The sequence below is a fragment of the Typopeltis vanoorti genome, chromosome 23 (assembly GCF_054136105.1).
Source record: "Typopeltis vanoorti isolate ZY-2024b chromosome 23, IOZ_Tvanoo_1.0, whole genome shotgun sequence".
Classification (NCBI taxonomy): Eukaryota; Metazoa; Arthropoda; class Arachnida; order Uropygi; family Thelyphonidae; genus Typopeltis; species Typopeltis vanoorti.
Window position 1 is genome coordinate 15,352,587 of NC_143571.1, and position 18,253 is coordinate 15,370,839.

The 18,253-nt window shown below is 36.8% G+C and overlaps 1 protein-coding gene across 2 annotated transcripts in view; it reads left to right on the forward strand.

Moving 5' to 3' along the window:
- LOC150093645 (arylsulfatase B-like) overlaps positions 1-12,404 on the forward strand; it is a 29,694-nt gene extending 17,290 nt beyond the window's left edge. For both annotated transcript variants that reach the window (XM_090412552.1, XM_090412551.1), the window contains exons 6-10: positions 256-378; positions 3,346-3,472; positions 5,279-5,575; positions 7,499-7,965; positions 12,070-12,404. In XM_090412552.1, the coding sequence (XP_090268678.1) occupies positions 256-378; positions 3,346-3,472; positions 5,279-5,575; positions 7,499-7,965; positions 12,070-12,240 (1,185 nt within the window). In that variant the 3' untranslated portion in view covers positions 12,241-12,404. The remainder of the gene's footprint in view (positions 1-255; positions 379-3,345; positions 3,473-5,278; positions 5,576-7,498; positions 7,966-12,069) is intronic.
- Positions 12,405-18,253: the final 5,849 nt, after the last annotated feature.

Genomic DNA, 18,253 nt, shown 5'->3' on the forward strand with positions numbered 1-18,253 from the left:
CATTGCAAGTGTTTTTTTATTACTTTCATGAGTTCCATGAAGATATATTGTCTAAATAATCGGCCTAATTTCAAGCATTTAAAGAACAAAAAAAGGCTTGAATGTAGGTAAATGTGGAGTGAGTGATGTTCTATAGGAAATCAATAGTCCTAATTTATAATTCAGAATTGGTGGTTAAAAGGAGAAACAAAATTTTCATTTTTATCCGGATAAAATTGCGTATAATCTCAATCAAGTTATTTACATCATTATTAGATATTCTGGGGAAAAGACATCCACGATGACATGAAAGATGTGAAAGACAAGCAAGGCCATTACAGAACCAATTTACTCACAGAGAAAACTCTTCAGCTCATTCAGAATCACAATAAGTCTCAGGTAAATATATCGTGCAACTGTGTTTAATGCAGGGTAATATTTAAAATATTATTAGTGACTATTATTGATAAAAATATAAACATTACTGATAAATTTAGTTATCTTTTTATTAATAGCTTAAGTAATTCTCTATTTTGTTTTTAGTTTATTACCGATTCGACAGCTATGGCGACTTATACAGTGCTGACCAAAAGCAGTGAAGTTGACATTACCTGGGAAAAACTTACCTGTCAATTTTTATAATGTACTAAACGCGTTTGTTGTTCTCACTATTAATGACTGCATAAAATATTCAAACATTCTAAGAGAAGTTTTTATAGAGTAGTGAGCAAGAAATATTTATAAGCGTTTCTGAACTTTTGATAAATTATCAAGTCTATATTGGATTCTAAAACAAAGAAACAGACAAAGATTGGAAGCAGCACAGATGAAGTTTCTAAGACCTCTCCTGGGACTCACCAAATTAGATAAAAAGAAAAACACAGGAATAAGAGAACGATTAGATACAAAGAACATCGTACAAGAAATAGAAAAATACCAGCAAAATTGGCTGCACTACATAGAAAAGATGATAACAATGGGATTCCCAAACTAGCATATAAATATAAATTTACAGGAAGAAGAGACCGCGGACGTCCAAGACTAAGATGGAAAGACCAACTTCATCTGCAGAGCAGGAACAGGACGTAAAAAGCCTACACCTGAATTGCTCAGACAACGACGATCAAGTCTTATAAGGAAGTATCAAGAATTTCGGGTTTTCCTCCTGCAAAACTAATCGGCTGAGGAAGACACGTCATTGACAGACATTTTGTATCAAACTGAGACTTAATTTGGACTCGCTTACTGAGCAGGTTTAAAAGAACCTAAGGTACTTGGCATTAATCGACTAATAGTCCTAAAGTGGAGAAAAATGGTTTACGATAGGATGCATTGTCGAAATAAAGATTTATCGGGATTTATATTAACCGTTTGACATTTTATATTCTTATTGAAGGGTAGAGATCATATTTTCAGGCGTTTTCTTTTTATCATTCTATACACATATGAGAACACCATTCTGGATGAGCAGAATATAATGCAATTTGGTATTTCGCATCCATAGAAAAATTTGTCGAGCCCTTTCAATTTAAATCGAAAAATTCCCATTGACAAAAGAAGCAAAACATTTCAAAATTATGCAAAGTAATAATTTTACAGGCAGTGAATGGAATTTAGTAAAATTTATTACCTAGGACTATGAAAAAACCGTAGACTAAAACCGATCGCATTTAGCGATAAAATTTAGTAAACTGATTCGCAACCAAAAATGTACCATTTCCACAACAAAATTATGTTAATTTTAAACGAAATCTCATTTTCAAACCAAAGTGCAGGTAGTCACGCTAACCTAACATTTGAAAAGTATTTTGCGCATGCTCTCTCGCATCCAATTTTATCCAATAAGTGTGGTGGAAATGACCATTTCAACAACAACAATAATAAAACTGAGAATGTGCGGTTACATTTATACTGAAATTAGAGCACGTGTGGTACAGATCTACTGTCATTCCCCAACATGAGCCACTGTTATGCTTTAACTGTTTTAAATAAATATTTACATTTACAATACCAACATTCTTTAAAGAAAATTTTCTGTCTCTTGCCAACGATAATAAATAAACTTTGTAATTAAATAAGATAAAAACTGTTCTGAGTTCAATTTCTCTGATTATGAATGACGTCACATGCAAGATGCGATTGCAAAACATTTATCTTTATGATTACCTCGGTTGGGTTTGAATTAGGGCCGAAGTACGTACCACTGTGAGGCCGGTGTATTATTTTTTGCTAACTAGGTTTGTTTGTTTATTTGTTCAGGGGAATAAAATGGCCAAGTTTCCTGTAAGAAAATCTCCCTTCTTCTCCCTATAACACTAACTAACTCACCTTCAGTTGTAAATTCCTTACGAAAGTTTCTTGGGAAGTGGACGGGATTTTCGAACACAGATCGGCTTCGCGACTGTACTGCCGAGTACCCCTTGGACGATTTCCACACTTGCTTGCATTTATTGAAAATTTCCTATTCAAAATAAATAAAAAAAATCTTATTTGTTTAAATTTTTTAATGTACGAGAGGTAATTGAATTGGATGAATATCAGTTTACATTTAATTTTATACAATATCTTTCAGTTAGTATTTTAAATGATTCTGCAATTTTTATTTCACGATTCACCACACTATGCGATACAAAACGACACTTTTTTTTTAGATAATTATTGCCTTGAGGAAAAATATGCGCTTTTTTTGTAAAATATCTAGCCTTCAAACAGAAATTATATATAAAAAAAACAGTATTAAAATATGCCCTTTTCAAATGTACTGAAATATCTTTCTATGCTAAACATTATGATACGCTGCCAACATATTCGAATGAAAAATATATTATTTATTTACGAGAACTGTAGTGCGGATTATAATGCGTTCTAGAAGAGCACATGCTACATTGTCGTGCCAACTATAGACGGAATGCCCATAAAGCAAAGCGTTACATTTAATACGTCATATAGCAAACGATACTGTTTTTTTATCATATGTTTCTATTTTTTGTAATCCTGTATTACTGAAAGAATTGTGAACAGCTTCACATTTAATTATTTTTGCTTATGACGATGTAGTTTATAAAACACAACAAATTCTACATAAAATGTGGACTTAATGAAAATTTCACTTCAAGATTAACAGGGCGAAATTACATTAGGCAATATGATCATTGTTATAATTGCACCTTGCAAGAAACCTGGCACAAATAATTATTTTAGGCAACTTTTCCGCTAAATTTTTACCATGAAGTTCATATAAGAGTTATAAATGATCTCTGTTTTAAATGAAAGTAATCGATAATTAAATATAATTTTACTTAATTTATAAATATAAGAAAGTTCTTTCCAATATCATTTTTCTTTTTTATATATTATTTCCTACAGCCATTGTTTTTGTATGTTGCTCATTCTGCCGTCCACACGGGAAATCTGTACATGCCACTGCAGGCACCCCCAGAGCAAGTCCAAAAATTTCCTCACATATTGGATCTAAGTAGAAGAACTTTCGCAGGTAAGATTTTGTGTAAAATTTAGCCACCGCAATATAATGTGATGCTATTAATCTCCTTTTCTGATTACCTAAATCTATGACAAATATATATATATATATATATATATATATATATATATATATATATATATATACAGTATATATTAAAAACTTGGGCTGCTTTACAGTAAAACAGCCCAAAAAGCCGTGCAAAATAAAGTCTACCAGAAAAACATTTGTGACAAGCATAGCAAGTCAGAAACTGTTTCGAGAGCCAATTTATACTTCAAAACAAACATTTTCTTCAGTCTTCCTATGTTAATTAATACTGAATACGATTTCACTAAACTATCAGAAAATTTTCAGCCACCTCAGGCTTCCAATAAGCAGGGCGGTGGTCTCACACCAACAAGATAATTACAAACATCCATGCCCACGTCGCGATTCGAGCCCACGCCCTGTGGGTACGCTAATCACTCATCCAACCAGGCCATTTTCTGTCATTACAAAATCTAACTCATAAAAATTACTTGCCCTTTTTGACTATTAGACTTAATAGTTCATACATGATGATATAACATAAGAACTTCCGTAGCTCATTCGGTATAAACAAAAGCCCTTTGGTCGGATAGACCTGGGTTCGAATTCCCGTAAGTGACTTGAAGAACCTTTATGTGGTCTCTTTCGACTAAAGGTGAGTTAGCCAATCTCATAAGGAGGTAGAGAGTTTTTTTTACCTGGAAACCCTGGTTTTTCGTCCCTCAGAACAAAAACCGTGAACACACACACTTCTGCAGACATAAATCCCCCCCCCCGCGACAACTCGGTTGGGATCGAGGACATAAAGTCGCATCATGTAGAAGGCCGACCCCAAATAGATGGGATTACGCAGAAAAAGAAGAAAATGATGATGATGATGATTGATGGGATAACGCAGGAAGAGAAGAAAATGATGAAGATGATGATGTTATAACATAGTAAATAGAACTTGTATCATTCTTGTAAAGCATTGCACCAGTTTTAACATATATCCTGTGAGAATAGAATGTTATTCTGATGAATCCAGTACTTGCACTTATGTTTCTGAAAGGCATTCTAGCGATCCTATCTTGACTGATACTCTTCGTAACGTTGATTTCTTTAGAATTAATATTTAATCCTGTTAGGCCCATAAGTTGTGTTATATCCTGTGTAATTGTATATGTGGTATTCTTGTACTGCAACGTTTGTTTTGGGGAATTGAAAATCCAGGTATCTAATGACTAATATCCCACATCCTCCATTGGACACCAGATGATAACGCACGTTTTTTTTTCCTTTTTTTTTTTCCTTTTAAGACTGTGGAAGGGAAAGAGTTCTGTGTCTGTACGTTAGCTTCATTATAGTCAAAACTTTATCTGGATATTTAAAATTTAGCTTAATGGTTATAGGAATTGTTTGAATCCAAAACATTTTTCTTAATAACAAAATTTAATAAATGCTAACTGCCGAGCACTTAGCGTTAGGGAATTCTATAACTGCGACAAATGGCGAACTTTAGTTCAATGATTAATGATCGAATTATAAAAATGTAACATGTAATTCACAATGATTAATAAAAGGCTTTCTAAAATTGTGTGTGGGGTTTGTGTATGTGTGTGTGTGTGTGTGTGTGTGTGTGTGTGTGTGTGTGTGTGTGTGTGTGAGAGAGAGAGAGAGAGAGAGAGAGAGAGAGAGAGAGAGAGAGAGAGAGAGAGAGAGAGAGAGAGAGAGAGAGAAGTGAACAGTATTTAGAAAATTATGCTGATATTTTTTTTGTGTTGATATTTTTCTTTCAATTCATGTTAGGAATGGTGGCTTCTCTGGACGATTCCATTGGATCCGTGTTTGCGAAGTTAGATGAAGTCGGCATGTTAGGTAATTCTGTCGTCATCTTCTCTTCGGACAATGGTGCGGTAGTGAATGGATTTGAGGGCTCAGCTAGTTCTAACTGGCCACTACGAGGGGGGAAGTTTACCATGTGGGAAGGAGGAGTGCGGGGTGCTGCTGTTATCTGGAGTCCCTTACTGAAGATTAAAAGAGGAAGAGTATCGAAGCAGATGATGCACATCACTGATTGGCTTCCAACGTTTTATCATCTTGCTGGTATGTGAAAGTTGAGGTGAAAGAAATTCAGCAATAATATAATCTTTTTTTTTTTTTTAGATAAAATGTGTATAAAATCATAATGCTTACTCTGAAAGATAGCTGGATAAATTTAATGTTATAATTTATAAGTCAAAGAAATAAGTTCCGCAAGTTGTAGTCATTATTAGTCCATGATAATCCACATTCATAATCCACAAAGCCGAAGCATGCGCTTGTGGATTATGTGCCAGAGGTTTTATCCCATTTAGATCAACTGATTTCACAATTTTGCGTTCTACATGCACTCATACTCCTGCTCTAGATTTCCTACAGTTTTCTCAATTTGGGATTATTTAAATTCCCTTTTCAGTTTCAATTGATGATCATTCGCATATTTCAAATACGGAATATTCGATCAGAACTGTTTCACAAACCAGTTGGCAAGTGATGCCATCTACTGGCAGTTATACAAATTAATTACTTTATTCTTCAAAAATTATCTTTACTTTGACGGATTGTACAAAAATTAAAATTATATTTCTAATAAAAAAACAAAAAAAAAACTCGATAACGTTATTAGAAAAAGTTTTGTTGTCGTTAATTCGTGCCACTACAGTGTAGGCATCATTACTCTTTTTATTCGCCAGTGGTGATTTTTGATCATTGTAATTCACAACTGCTTATCACATTATTTGCAAAAATGAAACTTATTGCCTTCTTGATTAACACTTTGGCATTGAAGCAGTGTGTACTATTGCAATAAGTTTATCGGACAGGTGTCCACGGTAATTTTGAACCTAAAAAAATAAATCTTTGCTTTCTAAAATACTTAAACTCACTATAGTTTATTACCAATTTAATATAAGACAAAAAATATCCAATAAATGCAAACTCTTTAACCTTAAGAAGTTAACTTTCATAATGTGAGTATTGATAATAAGTAGACATCATTAAATCATCGAAAGAGGCAACGCCGTTATCGTGAAAAAAGAAAACAAAATAAACATATTTTTCTTATTGCTAGTACGTCAGTGCTAGCAATAAGAAAAATATGTTTTCTAAAAGAGTTCCAGCAAGTTACTGCCAGTTTTCATAAAAGACAAGCCATATCCAATGAGTGCAAACCAAGTAAATCAGTGAAATGAAAACAATCAAAAATTATTTATAAAGAAAAACGAAATATGAATGAAAGTCTAAACTTAAAAATGTCCCTCCTTACGACTATCCACTCATATGACGCTTTTCATTTATTACCACTGCCTCATTTACATGAAGCTTTTAGCGACATGACACTTCAATACGCACTTTTCGAGAACTGTTCCCTTCGTTGATCGTTTCATCTGTGTTTTGGTGTTTCGCTGTGAATTATAAACTGTTTGTAGCTATTATTTTATGTTATGGTTGTTAATAATGGCAGATAAAATTCAAAGGAAAGATGTTGTTGCTTCCGTTGATAAGAAGAAGACTCGTAAACCTATTACATTAAATAGTAAGGTTAAAATGATTAAATTCAATGACGATGGTGTAGGCTAAAGTGTAAATTTACCTGAGCAGAGAAATCTTTATATGTTTTTTTTTTTTTGTTGAAGGTGACTTTAGCCAATGCCATGGGACGACGTTCGGGAAAATGAAGTGTGACATGACCGGAATATGTCTGTACTAACATTTGAATCTCTTCAACCGAAAAAGGCAATATAAAAATTCCTTTGCTCAGGTAAATTTAGCCTCAGGTAAATTCTGTCCTTTGTCTCATTATATATTGTTTTAACTTAAACATCTTTTGTCAGTTTATGCAGAATTTTCTGTGTCATTAGGAGCTAATTTTGAGAGCCACGTTTGCATGTGTTCTTTGATAAACACTATAACATACAAATTTCTATTTTCTAGTAGCATAACTGGTTACATTTATTTGACTTTTTTCTTTTATTTATACATTACTAGGTGGAGACATTAAAGATCTCGGTGACATCGATGGAATTAACATGTGGGAAGTACTAAAAGATGATCTACCTTCCCCAAGACAAGAAATTCTTCTGAACATTGATTCAATTTCGGGAATGTCTTCTCTCATACAAGAGAATTACAAAGTGGTCAATGGTACTTGGGAAAATGGGTTTTTCGACGGTTGGTATGGACCATCTGGCCGTAACTATACTTTTACGAATTGGACCGATGAAGAAATAGACAAATGGGTCTGGAAAGATGGATCTACTATCGGAGACATAATCGCCAGGAGAGGTACACCTTTTCCTCCAAGAAACAGTAGCTGGCGTGGAGAAACACAAATATGGTGTAAACCAGTACCCAAAGATGCTATGAACAGTTGCAAACCTGATCAGGCACCCTGTCTGTTTAACCTTTCCAATGACCCTTGTGAATATTATAATCTGGCAAATCAACATCCTGAGGTGAGTTTTCATTCACTTTTACTAAGATTCTCTAAATGAAAATTAATAGTTAAGTAATAATAGAAACAAGAACGAAAAGCTTTATTATTAAATCTAAAATCAAAATCTGATTAGTTTTGATTAAATATATAATCCGATGCAGTCAATTTATATAATTTAGTGATTAAGTAATTTGATCGATCATTTGCTAAGCAGTGAACTTTTCATGGTGGTTATGTGAATTTTAGAAGCAACCCTGCTTACTGGAGTTAAAAAGTTCAGTGTTTATTCTCCAGAGAAGGGTTTCTGGATTTGTAAAAATAAATAAAAATACAGAAAAAATAAAGTTTAAAAAATAGAAAAAAAAAGTTCTTAGTCCCCCAACTGTAACAAAATGTAGGCTTACAAAAACTTTTCGTGGGCGGAAGTAACATAAAAAATTCCATAATCGATAGTAATAATCACATAGTTTTCTTTATCTGTTTTGCATTAATAGCCATGGATTAAATAATCTCATCTACTGATTCAGCAACGTTTATAAGGAATTTATATTTGAAAATAGGCAGTTTCATACTGAACTTGCTGTGGATTTTTCTCCAGAATATTCTTCTGTTTCAACTGCAATTCCAACAACATGATCAATACTTTATTAGATCATGTCAAGAAAACTGTTGAATAGGTAGATAAGGCAGAATTTATGAATGGATTATACGCATGCATCTCATTACAACTCAGGGATAGAGTCGGAAATACAATATTGCAACTTTAGTGCACTGCAACAGTCGATTACCTTATAGTTTCCATGAGCTGTGTTTCACGTTGTAAATTTTGAATAATCCATTATAACCATTCCATGGTCTTCTTGTGGTCGTTACTGGAAATCTTTTAGAACATTTGACTTTATTTTCTAAATTTATGAGAGTCTCCATAGCTCAGAACGAAGACTAAACGTATCAATTTAGTTAGTCCGCAAGAACTCATAGCCATAATACAATGAAACTTGTTCAAAGCGGAATCGCAAGGGACCGAATATATTTTCCACATTGGCCAAGTTTCCGCATTATGTAAAATCGCAAAAAAAAATTAAAATCCGTTAAAATGATATTATATGGTACATACATGTTTATGAGTGAAAATCGGCGGCGCTGGCTCTTGTAAGTAGGTGATACTTGTAGACTTATGTTATTAAAATAATAGTAATAATAATAATAATAACATTATTAAAGTACTGTATTAATGCTCTATTACATTACACGTTTCCAATATACAACTCATTGAGATTTCTTCCACAGATCAAACAAAGAAACTTGTTTCCACCTTTTTTGTCTTTATTTTGTCTTTTTGAATGCAGTTCTTAACTGTATACAATAGTTCAAGAAGGCTGGAAGAGTTTGAATCAATTGCAAACTGCATTACTTCACTGATGAAGTGAAAAGCCTGTTCATGTGTACGAAGTTGCGTTGAAATATCCTGTTCTCCGACTGCTTCTTCCTCTTCCTCCTCCTCATCCTCCATATCTTCGTTTTGTGTATTTATTACCGCTAGCAGAGCTAGCAGATTCAACTGTAATGTGTGGCTAGATGGTCATCACTCCGAACAAAGTTCTCTGTGTCACAGGAAAATTCTTTTCGTCGGCAGATATTGGATGTTGCAGCAATGTTTTCACCCGCTTCCTCCAAATTATCTGCCACATCACTTGCACCAAACCTAGCTTTAACAAAATAGTTTTTTACTATTTCTGCTTTTTCTTCACTGCCAACCAGATCCAATTCACAGCATCCAGAACCGATATAGATCTTGCTAATGCGTAAGAGCTATCGGCTTCTTCTACATTAGAAATCAAAGATTGCATCAGAAATCGTCTGTAGTGCGATTTGAATGTGTAATGCACGGGAAACAGGGGATTCCCGTGTATTACACATTCAAATTTTCGATTGTATTTTCTGGAAACCAGGCGATTTTCACATTTGAAAGTGTCAACTTTGGCCGGCAGGTAGTATTGTCAAGAAAAAGGATGAAAGTTCTATTTTCCTTCTTCCTTTTTGCATTAAACACGTTTAACCACTCTTCCATTGTAGCTGCAGTCATCCGAGCTTTTTTATTGTTTCTCCAAATCTGGTAAATTATTAATTTTCAGGTTCTTGAAACATCTTGGTTTTTGTTGCTTTTCCATTTCTCCCACCATATTCCCACACAATAACACTAAGTCTTTCTTTGGACATTTCCCCCCCGTACACTTTTCTCCCTTAACCGCTAGTGATTTTGTTGTTAATGCCCGAAAAAACAATCCTGTTTCGTCTGCATTGTAAATGTTTTTAGGTTCATATGGTGAAATCAATTCTAGCAGTTTTGGTTTCCACTCACTCACTACACTTTCATCCACATCTTTAGATTCCCCACAGACATCGTTCCACACAGTACTGTGCCTCTTTTTAAAACTATCCACCTATCCTGTAGACTTACTGTAGACCTTAAACTCATCATTCCCGAGAGATTTGGCTACTGCCAGAGCTTCACTTTGGACCATTGGACCAGATATATGAATTTTGTTTTTCTAATCTACATAGAAACTACGAGAGTTTCATGCCGAATATAGAAACTATAAAGTATCGGTGGATCCAAGAGTAAGCAACCTTTCAGGACAGGGGAAACTCGTGGTAAAGGTGGGCTTACATCTGGGTCTGGCTCCCACTGACGAGACCTCCACAAAGGTCGAAACCGGTCTGGGTAGTGGCCCCTTTCTCATAATGCATAGCATCATACATGTCCTCAAGGAGATGTGCTTTGCATTAGGGAACACACCAAGGAAAGTGATCAGAGCTTACTCCACCTTTACCACGAGTTGCGCCTGTCCTGAAAGGTTGCTTACGCTTGGATCCGCCGATACTTTATAGTTTTGATATTCGGCATGAAACTCTCGTAGTGTCTATATATTCGGCTGTGAAATAATGTTGAATTGAATATCCACTTAATTTGTATGATTTTGCATCGCCGAAGTGAAGCCTTTTGGCTCTCTTTTTCAGCAGAATTTTTTACTCCTCTACATTTCGCTCAATATGTCATGATCTTCTTTCAGGGAGAAGACAGAAAAACCGTTAACAACATTTAAATTCTGAATAAAGATCGAGTCATACAGCATGCGTATAATATCACGTGTCTCGGTCACCGTTGTACAGTAGGAGGAAACACCATTAGAGTTCAGAGACATGGGAATAGATGTATAATTAATTAATTAATTTTAAATAAGAAATAAGTAAAATATTTAAAAAAATACAAACAATTAACAGCAATCACTTCCTAAAGCTTAGAAATAGGCATGCAGTCTGTCAGATTAAGATTAGGATTAAGATTAAGATTCTACTATTGGAATCAAAGAATATCGATATTATATAAAATGATTGGATTCTGAAGATTCAGGCCTTGCTTCTTATGCTATTGACACTAAACGCAGAGTTCATTGGATGTTCAATGGATGGTGTATTTTTTTGAATCGTGTGAAGCCCTACGCCACTGTCTTAATCTTACTAGGACAGACTGCATGGCTATTTCTAAGTTTTGAGAAGTGACTGTTGTTAATTGTTTATCATTTTTTATATTTTTATGTATTTCTTATTTTTAAATGAATTCATTATACTATTCCTACGTCTCTGTGTTTCCTTCTACTGGATAGCTGCGACCGAGACATGTGATATTAGATGCATGCTGTGTGACTCGCCTTGTATTCTGAATTTAAATGTTGTTACCAGTTTTTCTGTCTTCTCCCTGAAAGAAAATAATGACATATTAAGCGAAATACTGTATATAGAAGTAATAATTTCTCTTTAGTTTTCTCTTATATGTGTTATGACATTATTCAAAAAATATAGCATATGTAACGCGCATGTCTCTATTAAAACACTAGTAATACACAAAATAGTCTCGAACATGGCAGTTCACTATCAGTGTAGTATGGTTTTTGAAGCGAAGACAAAACATAATTTTGTACCCCTTTCAAAATTTAATTATCTTAAATCAGCACATCTCTAATTAGAGTCACGTGATAAATATAGGACACAAGGAAGTGAAAAGAGTCACTGTAGTTTTTGTTTAACTGTGCTTACTAACCGGATGTTTTTCTCTCTGTAGATTGTGCAATCGATGATGAAGAGGATTGAGGATTTCAGCAAAATTTCACTTCCACCTAGCAACAAACCAGTCGATCCACGTTCCAATCCCCAGAGACATGGTTTTGCTGTAACAACATGGATGGACCAGTGCAATGAATACATTCAAACTCCAGTTTATACTTTGTTCTAGTTTATTCTAGACATGTTTATACTTTGATGAGAATCTGGTTTCCGAAAACGAAGAAAAATAAAACGGTTTGCATCAAGAAATACATTTTTGGTACAAAACCAAGTGTGTCATGATTGTTTATACTCGAATTAAAAACAATAAAAAAGTCATCTGGCTTTCGTGCAGTTAAATCTTATATTAAAAGTCAATGGATATGTAAAGACTGCACTTCATGCAGTCGTGATTTGTCCTACGATTGAAAATCATGATTTTGAATTGCATCTGAGATGCAAGAAAACTTTATATGGACTTTTTTCATTAGTCGGTCTCATATAGAGGTGCCAGTTTTACCTTTGGAAAAGCAGGGTTACGTACTGGAAACCACACTCAATTTAGATTTTTACATTTTAGTATTAATTCACATTGCTACAACGAATTGTTGCAGTATCGACAGTGATTATAACAAAATAAAGTAGATTACAAGCAATTTTATCCCGCCACATATTTTTTATGTAAATTCATTTATCATAAAGTTTTTAGCGATTTGTTTTTGAAAATGGATTTTTTGTAAAACTTTGCTCAGTGCTGCTCTCGTTCATACTGCACTTGTTTCCAATTTATCAATCGAGTTGAAGCACATTTCTTGTAGAATAAAAGTTGCTCATGAGCTACATTTAATTGCTAATGTTTATATAACTAGGTTATCATCGATATAACCAAACAACTCCACTTGTTTTTTTTTGTTAAAGAAGGATGTAGCATTTCATGTTTTAAATACAGTAATGTTTTATTTTGGTGCACCAGGTGGCAGTATGTTTCCGAGGCAGAATAAAACCGAATACGATATACATCCATGTTTCCATACCAAACATATATTCTGTTTACAAACCAGTGATAGGTATATTAATATATATTGTTAATTAATGATACCACAACGCATGCCATGTTAACTAGCCTTTTCTGAATACGTAAAACGTAGACACAGTTGAAGATTAAGATGGATTAATTACAAAATCCAGAGTGGGCTAATTCATACACCGTGTGATTATCGGAGGAAAGCAGTATTGCATTTTATGTATACTAATACCCGAAGTATTCGGAATAAGTGTGATGAATTTGTGTCATTACTTAGTTCTACGTGGCCAAAAATTATAGGAATTAGTGAGACTTGATTAACTAAGAATGATTTAGTAATAGGGATTGAATGTAAGGGATACAGTATCTTCAGAAAGGATAGAGAAGACAGAATGGGGAGGAGGAGTTTTACTAATGATAAATGAAGCCTAAAATGATAGAAGTGCCTGAAGGTGACAGGCATGTAGAGGGCAGTTCATTTGAGGCTGTTTGGTGTGAGATAGAAATCAACAGATGAAATATTATTATTATTATTATTATTATTGTTATTTCGGGGGACTGAAGGGAGTCCTTAGACTCATCGAGGGAGACCATAAACATCATGTCCACACAACTATACGACATTCTCACAGTATCTATCATATCTTGCCTTGAACTCGCTCACCGTCATAGCACCCACAACAGACTCTGGCAGCTTATTCCACTCATTTACCACTCTAAATATAAAGAACCCAGCTCTAACACCCATGCTAACCACACTCTTGCCCAGCTTCCATAGGTGTCCCCTAGTTCTCCCACCACCAGTCCTGATCTCCAAAATATCCTCTGAATTAATCCTATAAAAACCCTTTAGCAATTTGAATGTCTCAACCATATCTCCCCTTTTCCACCTATCAACTAGTTTCTGCAACCCACAAATCTTCAACCTGTTCTCATAAGGTTCATTCCATAGACCTGCTATCATCTTGGTCACTCGCCTCTGGATCCTCCTCATCAAGAAGAAACCTAGGTGACCAAATCTGGGCACAGTAGTCGAGATGGGGGTCTTATCAAGGCTCGATACAGATGAACAATAACTTGCTTGTCTCTGCTCGTCAAAGTATTTTTCAACAACCAAGTGAGTTGATGAGCTGATATAGCCACTTTTGCAATGTGCCCCCTAAACTTCATCTCCCTATCCAACACTCCCAAGTCCCTGGCCTAATCAATCTTCTGGAGTACAGTTCCACCAGTGTGGTATACTGCTGATAATCTTTTCACCCCAAAATGCATAACCTAAATATGTAATTGGCTGCTGCTATAATCCAAGGGGTATAAGGGAGAATGCAGATGGTATGCATTGGCAAATTAGTAAGATGAATTAGAAGACACACTAGTAAGTAAGATTAGCAAATTAGTGGAGGACGGTGTAATTATTATGGGCGATTTTAACTCTGGGGACAATTGTTATACAATTTTACATTTATACCATTTACACAATTGTTAAAAGATGACTACCTGAGGCAGCATGTAATGGAAGGGACAAGAGATTCTAGAGTGATAGATCTGGTCATAACATCGGAGAACATATCAGTAAGTAATTTAGATACACTGTCTCCACTTGGGGAAAGTGATCATGTGGTTTTGACTTCGAAGATTGTATTATGTACTGAATATTCTGTTAAGAAGGGTTATATGTGGAATTACAAGGCTGATGATCATGACAAGCTGAGAAGTCAGCTTTCAAAAGTGCTATGGCATGAGAAGTTTAAGGGGAGATGTTAATTGTGCATGGGAGATTATCAAGGAGTATTTAATGAAAGCTGTATCTGACTGTATTCCCAGAGTCAGGAGGAGGAATCAGGTAGGAGTAAGATGGATGAATAATATTATTAAGCAAGAGTTGCAGATAAAAAGAAAGTTGTGGTGCAAGTATAAAGAAAAAGGTGATGAACATTCCCATGAGCAGTACAAGAAGGGTAACCTGCATGATAAGGAAGGCCAAAGCTAATTATAAGAGAAAGCTAGCTGATGAGTCAAAAAAAATCCTAAGGAGTTCTTTCGCTATGTGGCAAGCAAAAGGAGGAATACATTTCGAAAGATAATTTTAAAAAGTGTTGATGGTAAGGAAGTACAGAAGCTAATCAAATAGTTGAGTTGCTTAGTGATCATTTTGCAAAAGTGTACCATCTTGGTTATTTTATTACTCGGAAAAAAAGCAATGGCAAATTTAAGCAAGATCTTTAAAGATAAAGATATTAGCCTCACAACAAAAATCAGAATCGTGAAAGCAATGGTATTCCCTGTGGTGCTGTATGGATGTGAAACTTGGACCCTGAGAAAGAGTGAAAGAAGGGAGATAGATGTATTTGAATTATGGGTTTGGAGACACTTACTAAGAATACCATGGACTGCAAAGCAAACCAATAAATCAGTGAGAGAGAGAATAAAGCCAGATTGCTCCTTCGAAGCTATGATGATCAAGCAAAAATTGTCTTACTTCGGACATATTATGCGAGCAAATGACAGTCTGGAGAAGATGATGATGCTTACTAAAGTTGATAGAAGCAGGAGAAGAGGAAGAGCAAGAATTAGATGGGTGGATGGAATTAAAGAAGCAACTGGAGTACGCTTGGCGGTTCTGAAAGACATGGTCAGGGACAGATCGGAATGGAGAGTGTATGTTCCTGGAATCGCCAGGAGTCGGAAACGAATCGATGGATCACAACTGCAAACCATCTTGGTTGTGATATTGCAGTGCCGAATGTGTCATTGACTGATGAGAGTGTAGTGATAGAAGAATTTGAGGTGCTTAGCATGTTACAGAACCTTAATGCTAACACTTCCATTGGGTTAGATGGCATATCGACCCATTTGTTAAGGGAATGCGCAAGAGAATTAGCACCTCCTCTAACTTGACTGTTTAATTTAAGCCTCAGTTCTGGTAAAGTCCCAATTGAGTGGAAAGAGGGGAAAATTATTCCACTACATAAGGGCTGATGTAGCAAATTATAGACCAATCAGTATATCGGGAGTGGTGGTTAAGGTTTTGAAGAAATTGATAAAAATTAGAATTCAGAACTAGGTGGACAACAATATGATACTTTGTAAGGGGCAACATGGTTTAGTGAAGGGTAGATCTTGCCTTAGCAATCTGCTCACTTTCTATAATGAAGTAACAATGGAGTTGGATAAAGGAAAGTCTTATTCAGTGATCCTGCTGGACTTTGCAAAGGCATTTGGCAAGATTCCGCATGAGACTCTGTTGCATAAATTGGAGCAAATGGGTATGGATCTAGTGATTTGGTCCATAGGGGCTAGTGATTTGGATTAGAGGGTGGCTAGTGGATAGATATCAAAGAGTGGTTTATGGTGGAGTGGAGTCCAGTAGAAGGCAGGTGACTAGTGGTGTGCCTCAGGGCTCAGTGCTTGGTCCTCTGTTATTTAATTTGTACATCAATGATATTGGGAATACTTTGAAAGGAGATATCCCCCCACCCCCCCCCCCCCCCACCCCCCCCCCCCCCCACCCCCCCCCCCCCCCACCCCCCCCCCCCCCCACCCCCCCCCCCCCCCACCCCCCCCCCCCCCCACCCCCCCCCCCCCCCACCCCCCCCCCCCCCCACCCCCCCCCCCCCCCACCCCCCCCCCCCCCCACCCCCCCCCCCCCCCACCCCCCCCCCCCCCCACCCCCCCCCCCCCCCACCCCCCCCCCCCCCCACCCCCCCCCCCCCCCACCCCCCCCCCCCCCCACCCCCCCCCCCCCCCACCCCCCCCCCCCCCCACCCCCCCCCCCCCCCACCCCCCCCCCCCCCCACCCCCCCCCCCCCCCACCCCCCCCCCCCCCCACCCCCCCCCCCCCCCACCCCCCCCCCCCCCCACCCCCCCCCCCCCCCACCCCCCCCCCCCCCCACCCCCCCCCCCCCCCACCCCCCCCCCCCCCCACCCCCCCCCCCCCCCACCCCCCCCCCCCCCCACCCCCCCCCCCCCCCATTATTTCCTTTGTATATTTTTTGAATATATTGTAAGATCTGGTTTGGTATATTTAGATTGGTTAATATTTTAAATAACTTTTTTCTATTAATTTTATCAAAGACTTTTTCATAATCAAGGAAATCCACGTGTGTTTCTTTTTGAAATTCTCTTTGCTTTTAAATTAATATTTTTGGAGTGAAAATTTCAGTCTATACATGAGCGGTCTTTTCGGATTTTTTCCGCTGCCTTCTATCTCAAACATATTCCCTAAACGTATCACCGAAGTATTACTTACTGGCATGGAAACATACATTCTCCAAGTACTTTGAACTGCCATCCCCTAACTAAGCCCTGGTTCTCAAAAAGATGTGCCAAGGCTGTACAAATAAAAAATCAAGCATACTACAACTAGTTTATATGAAGAACTCCACCCTCCTTTAGTGCTTATACTCAAGCCGGAAATAGCTGCAAGAAAACTATCAATGCTTCTAAAACAGACTTTGAACGTGCATAAAGAAGAAAACTTGCAGCCTGTCCAAACGGCTGTCGAACTCTTTTATCTCTTGTCAAAGCAATAGGTCGCAACTTTTGCCAATATTATTACATCATTACCTACAGAAAAAGTCAATTTCCTGGCATCCTATTTTGCCTCCAACGCACGCATAACTGATCATGGTAAATGTGCCCATTCCCCGACCATTCCAGATGTCAACTTGCAATGTTCCCTACATCTTTTTGACAGAAAGAGATCAGTCCTGGCCCTGACAGCACTCCTCCATTTTCATCTGAAGGTTTCACATCAGTTTGTGTTCCCGTCGTTAGTATTAGCAATTCTATGCTCTGCTAGACCAGATTTGTTCCGTTTCTTGGAGGAAATATAGGATTGGTGTACAGAAAGGCGTATAGAAAGGCGTACAGATCGGCCTGTTTGTCCAATGTAATTTAACGTGTATTTGCATGGGACTGAATAGACTGTAGGTAGCAGAAGAGATGGAATTTTTTTCTTTGGAGATGCTATCAATGAGCTAATTAAATTATAGACTTAAAAGTTGTGCAAATATTAAGCTTCTCTAAGGTGCGAGAAAAATGAGTTTGCAAATGCCTTTAATGTATGGGATGAAGATTCTATGCGTGTCTTCTCTTCTAATAAAGGATGGAGAAAGTTTCATAGTAATACTAGCTACAACAACCTCTGGAATGACGCCAAATTATTACATAGAATTCC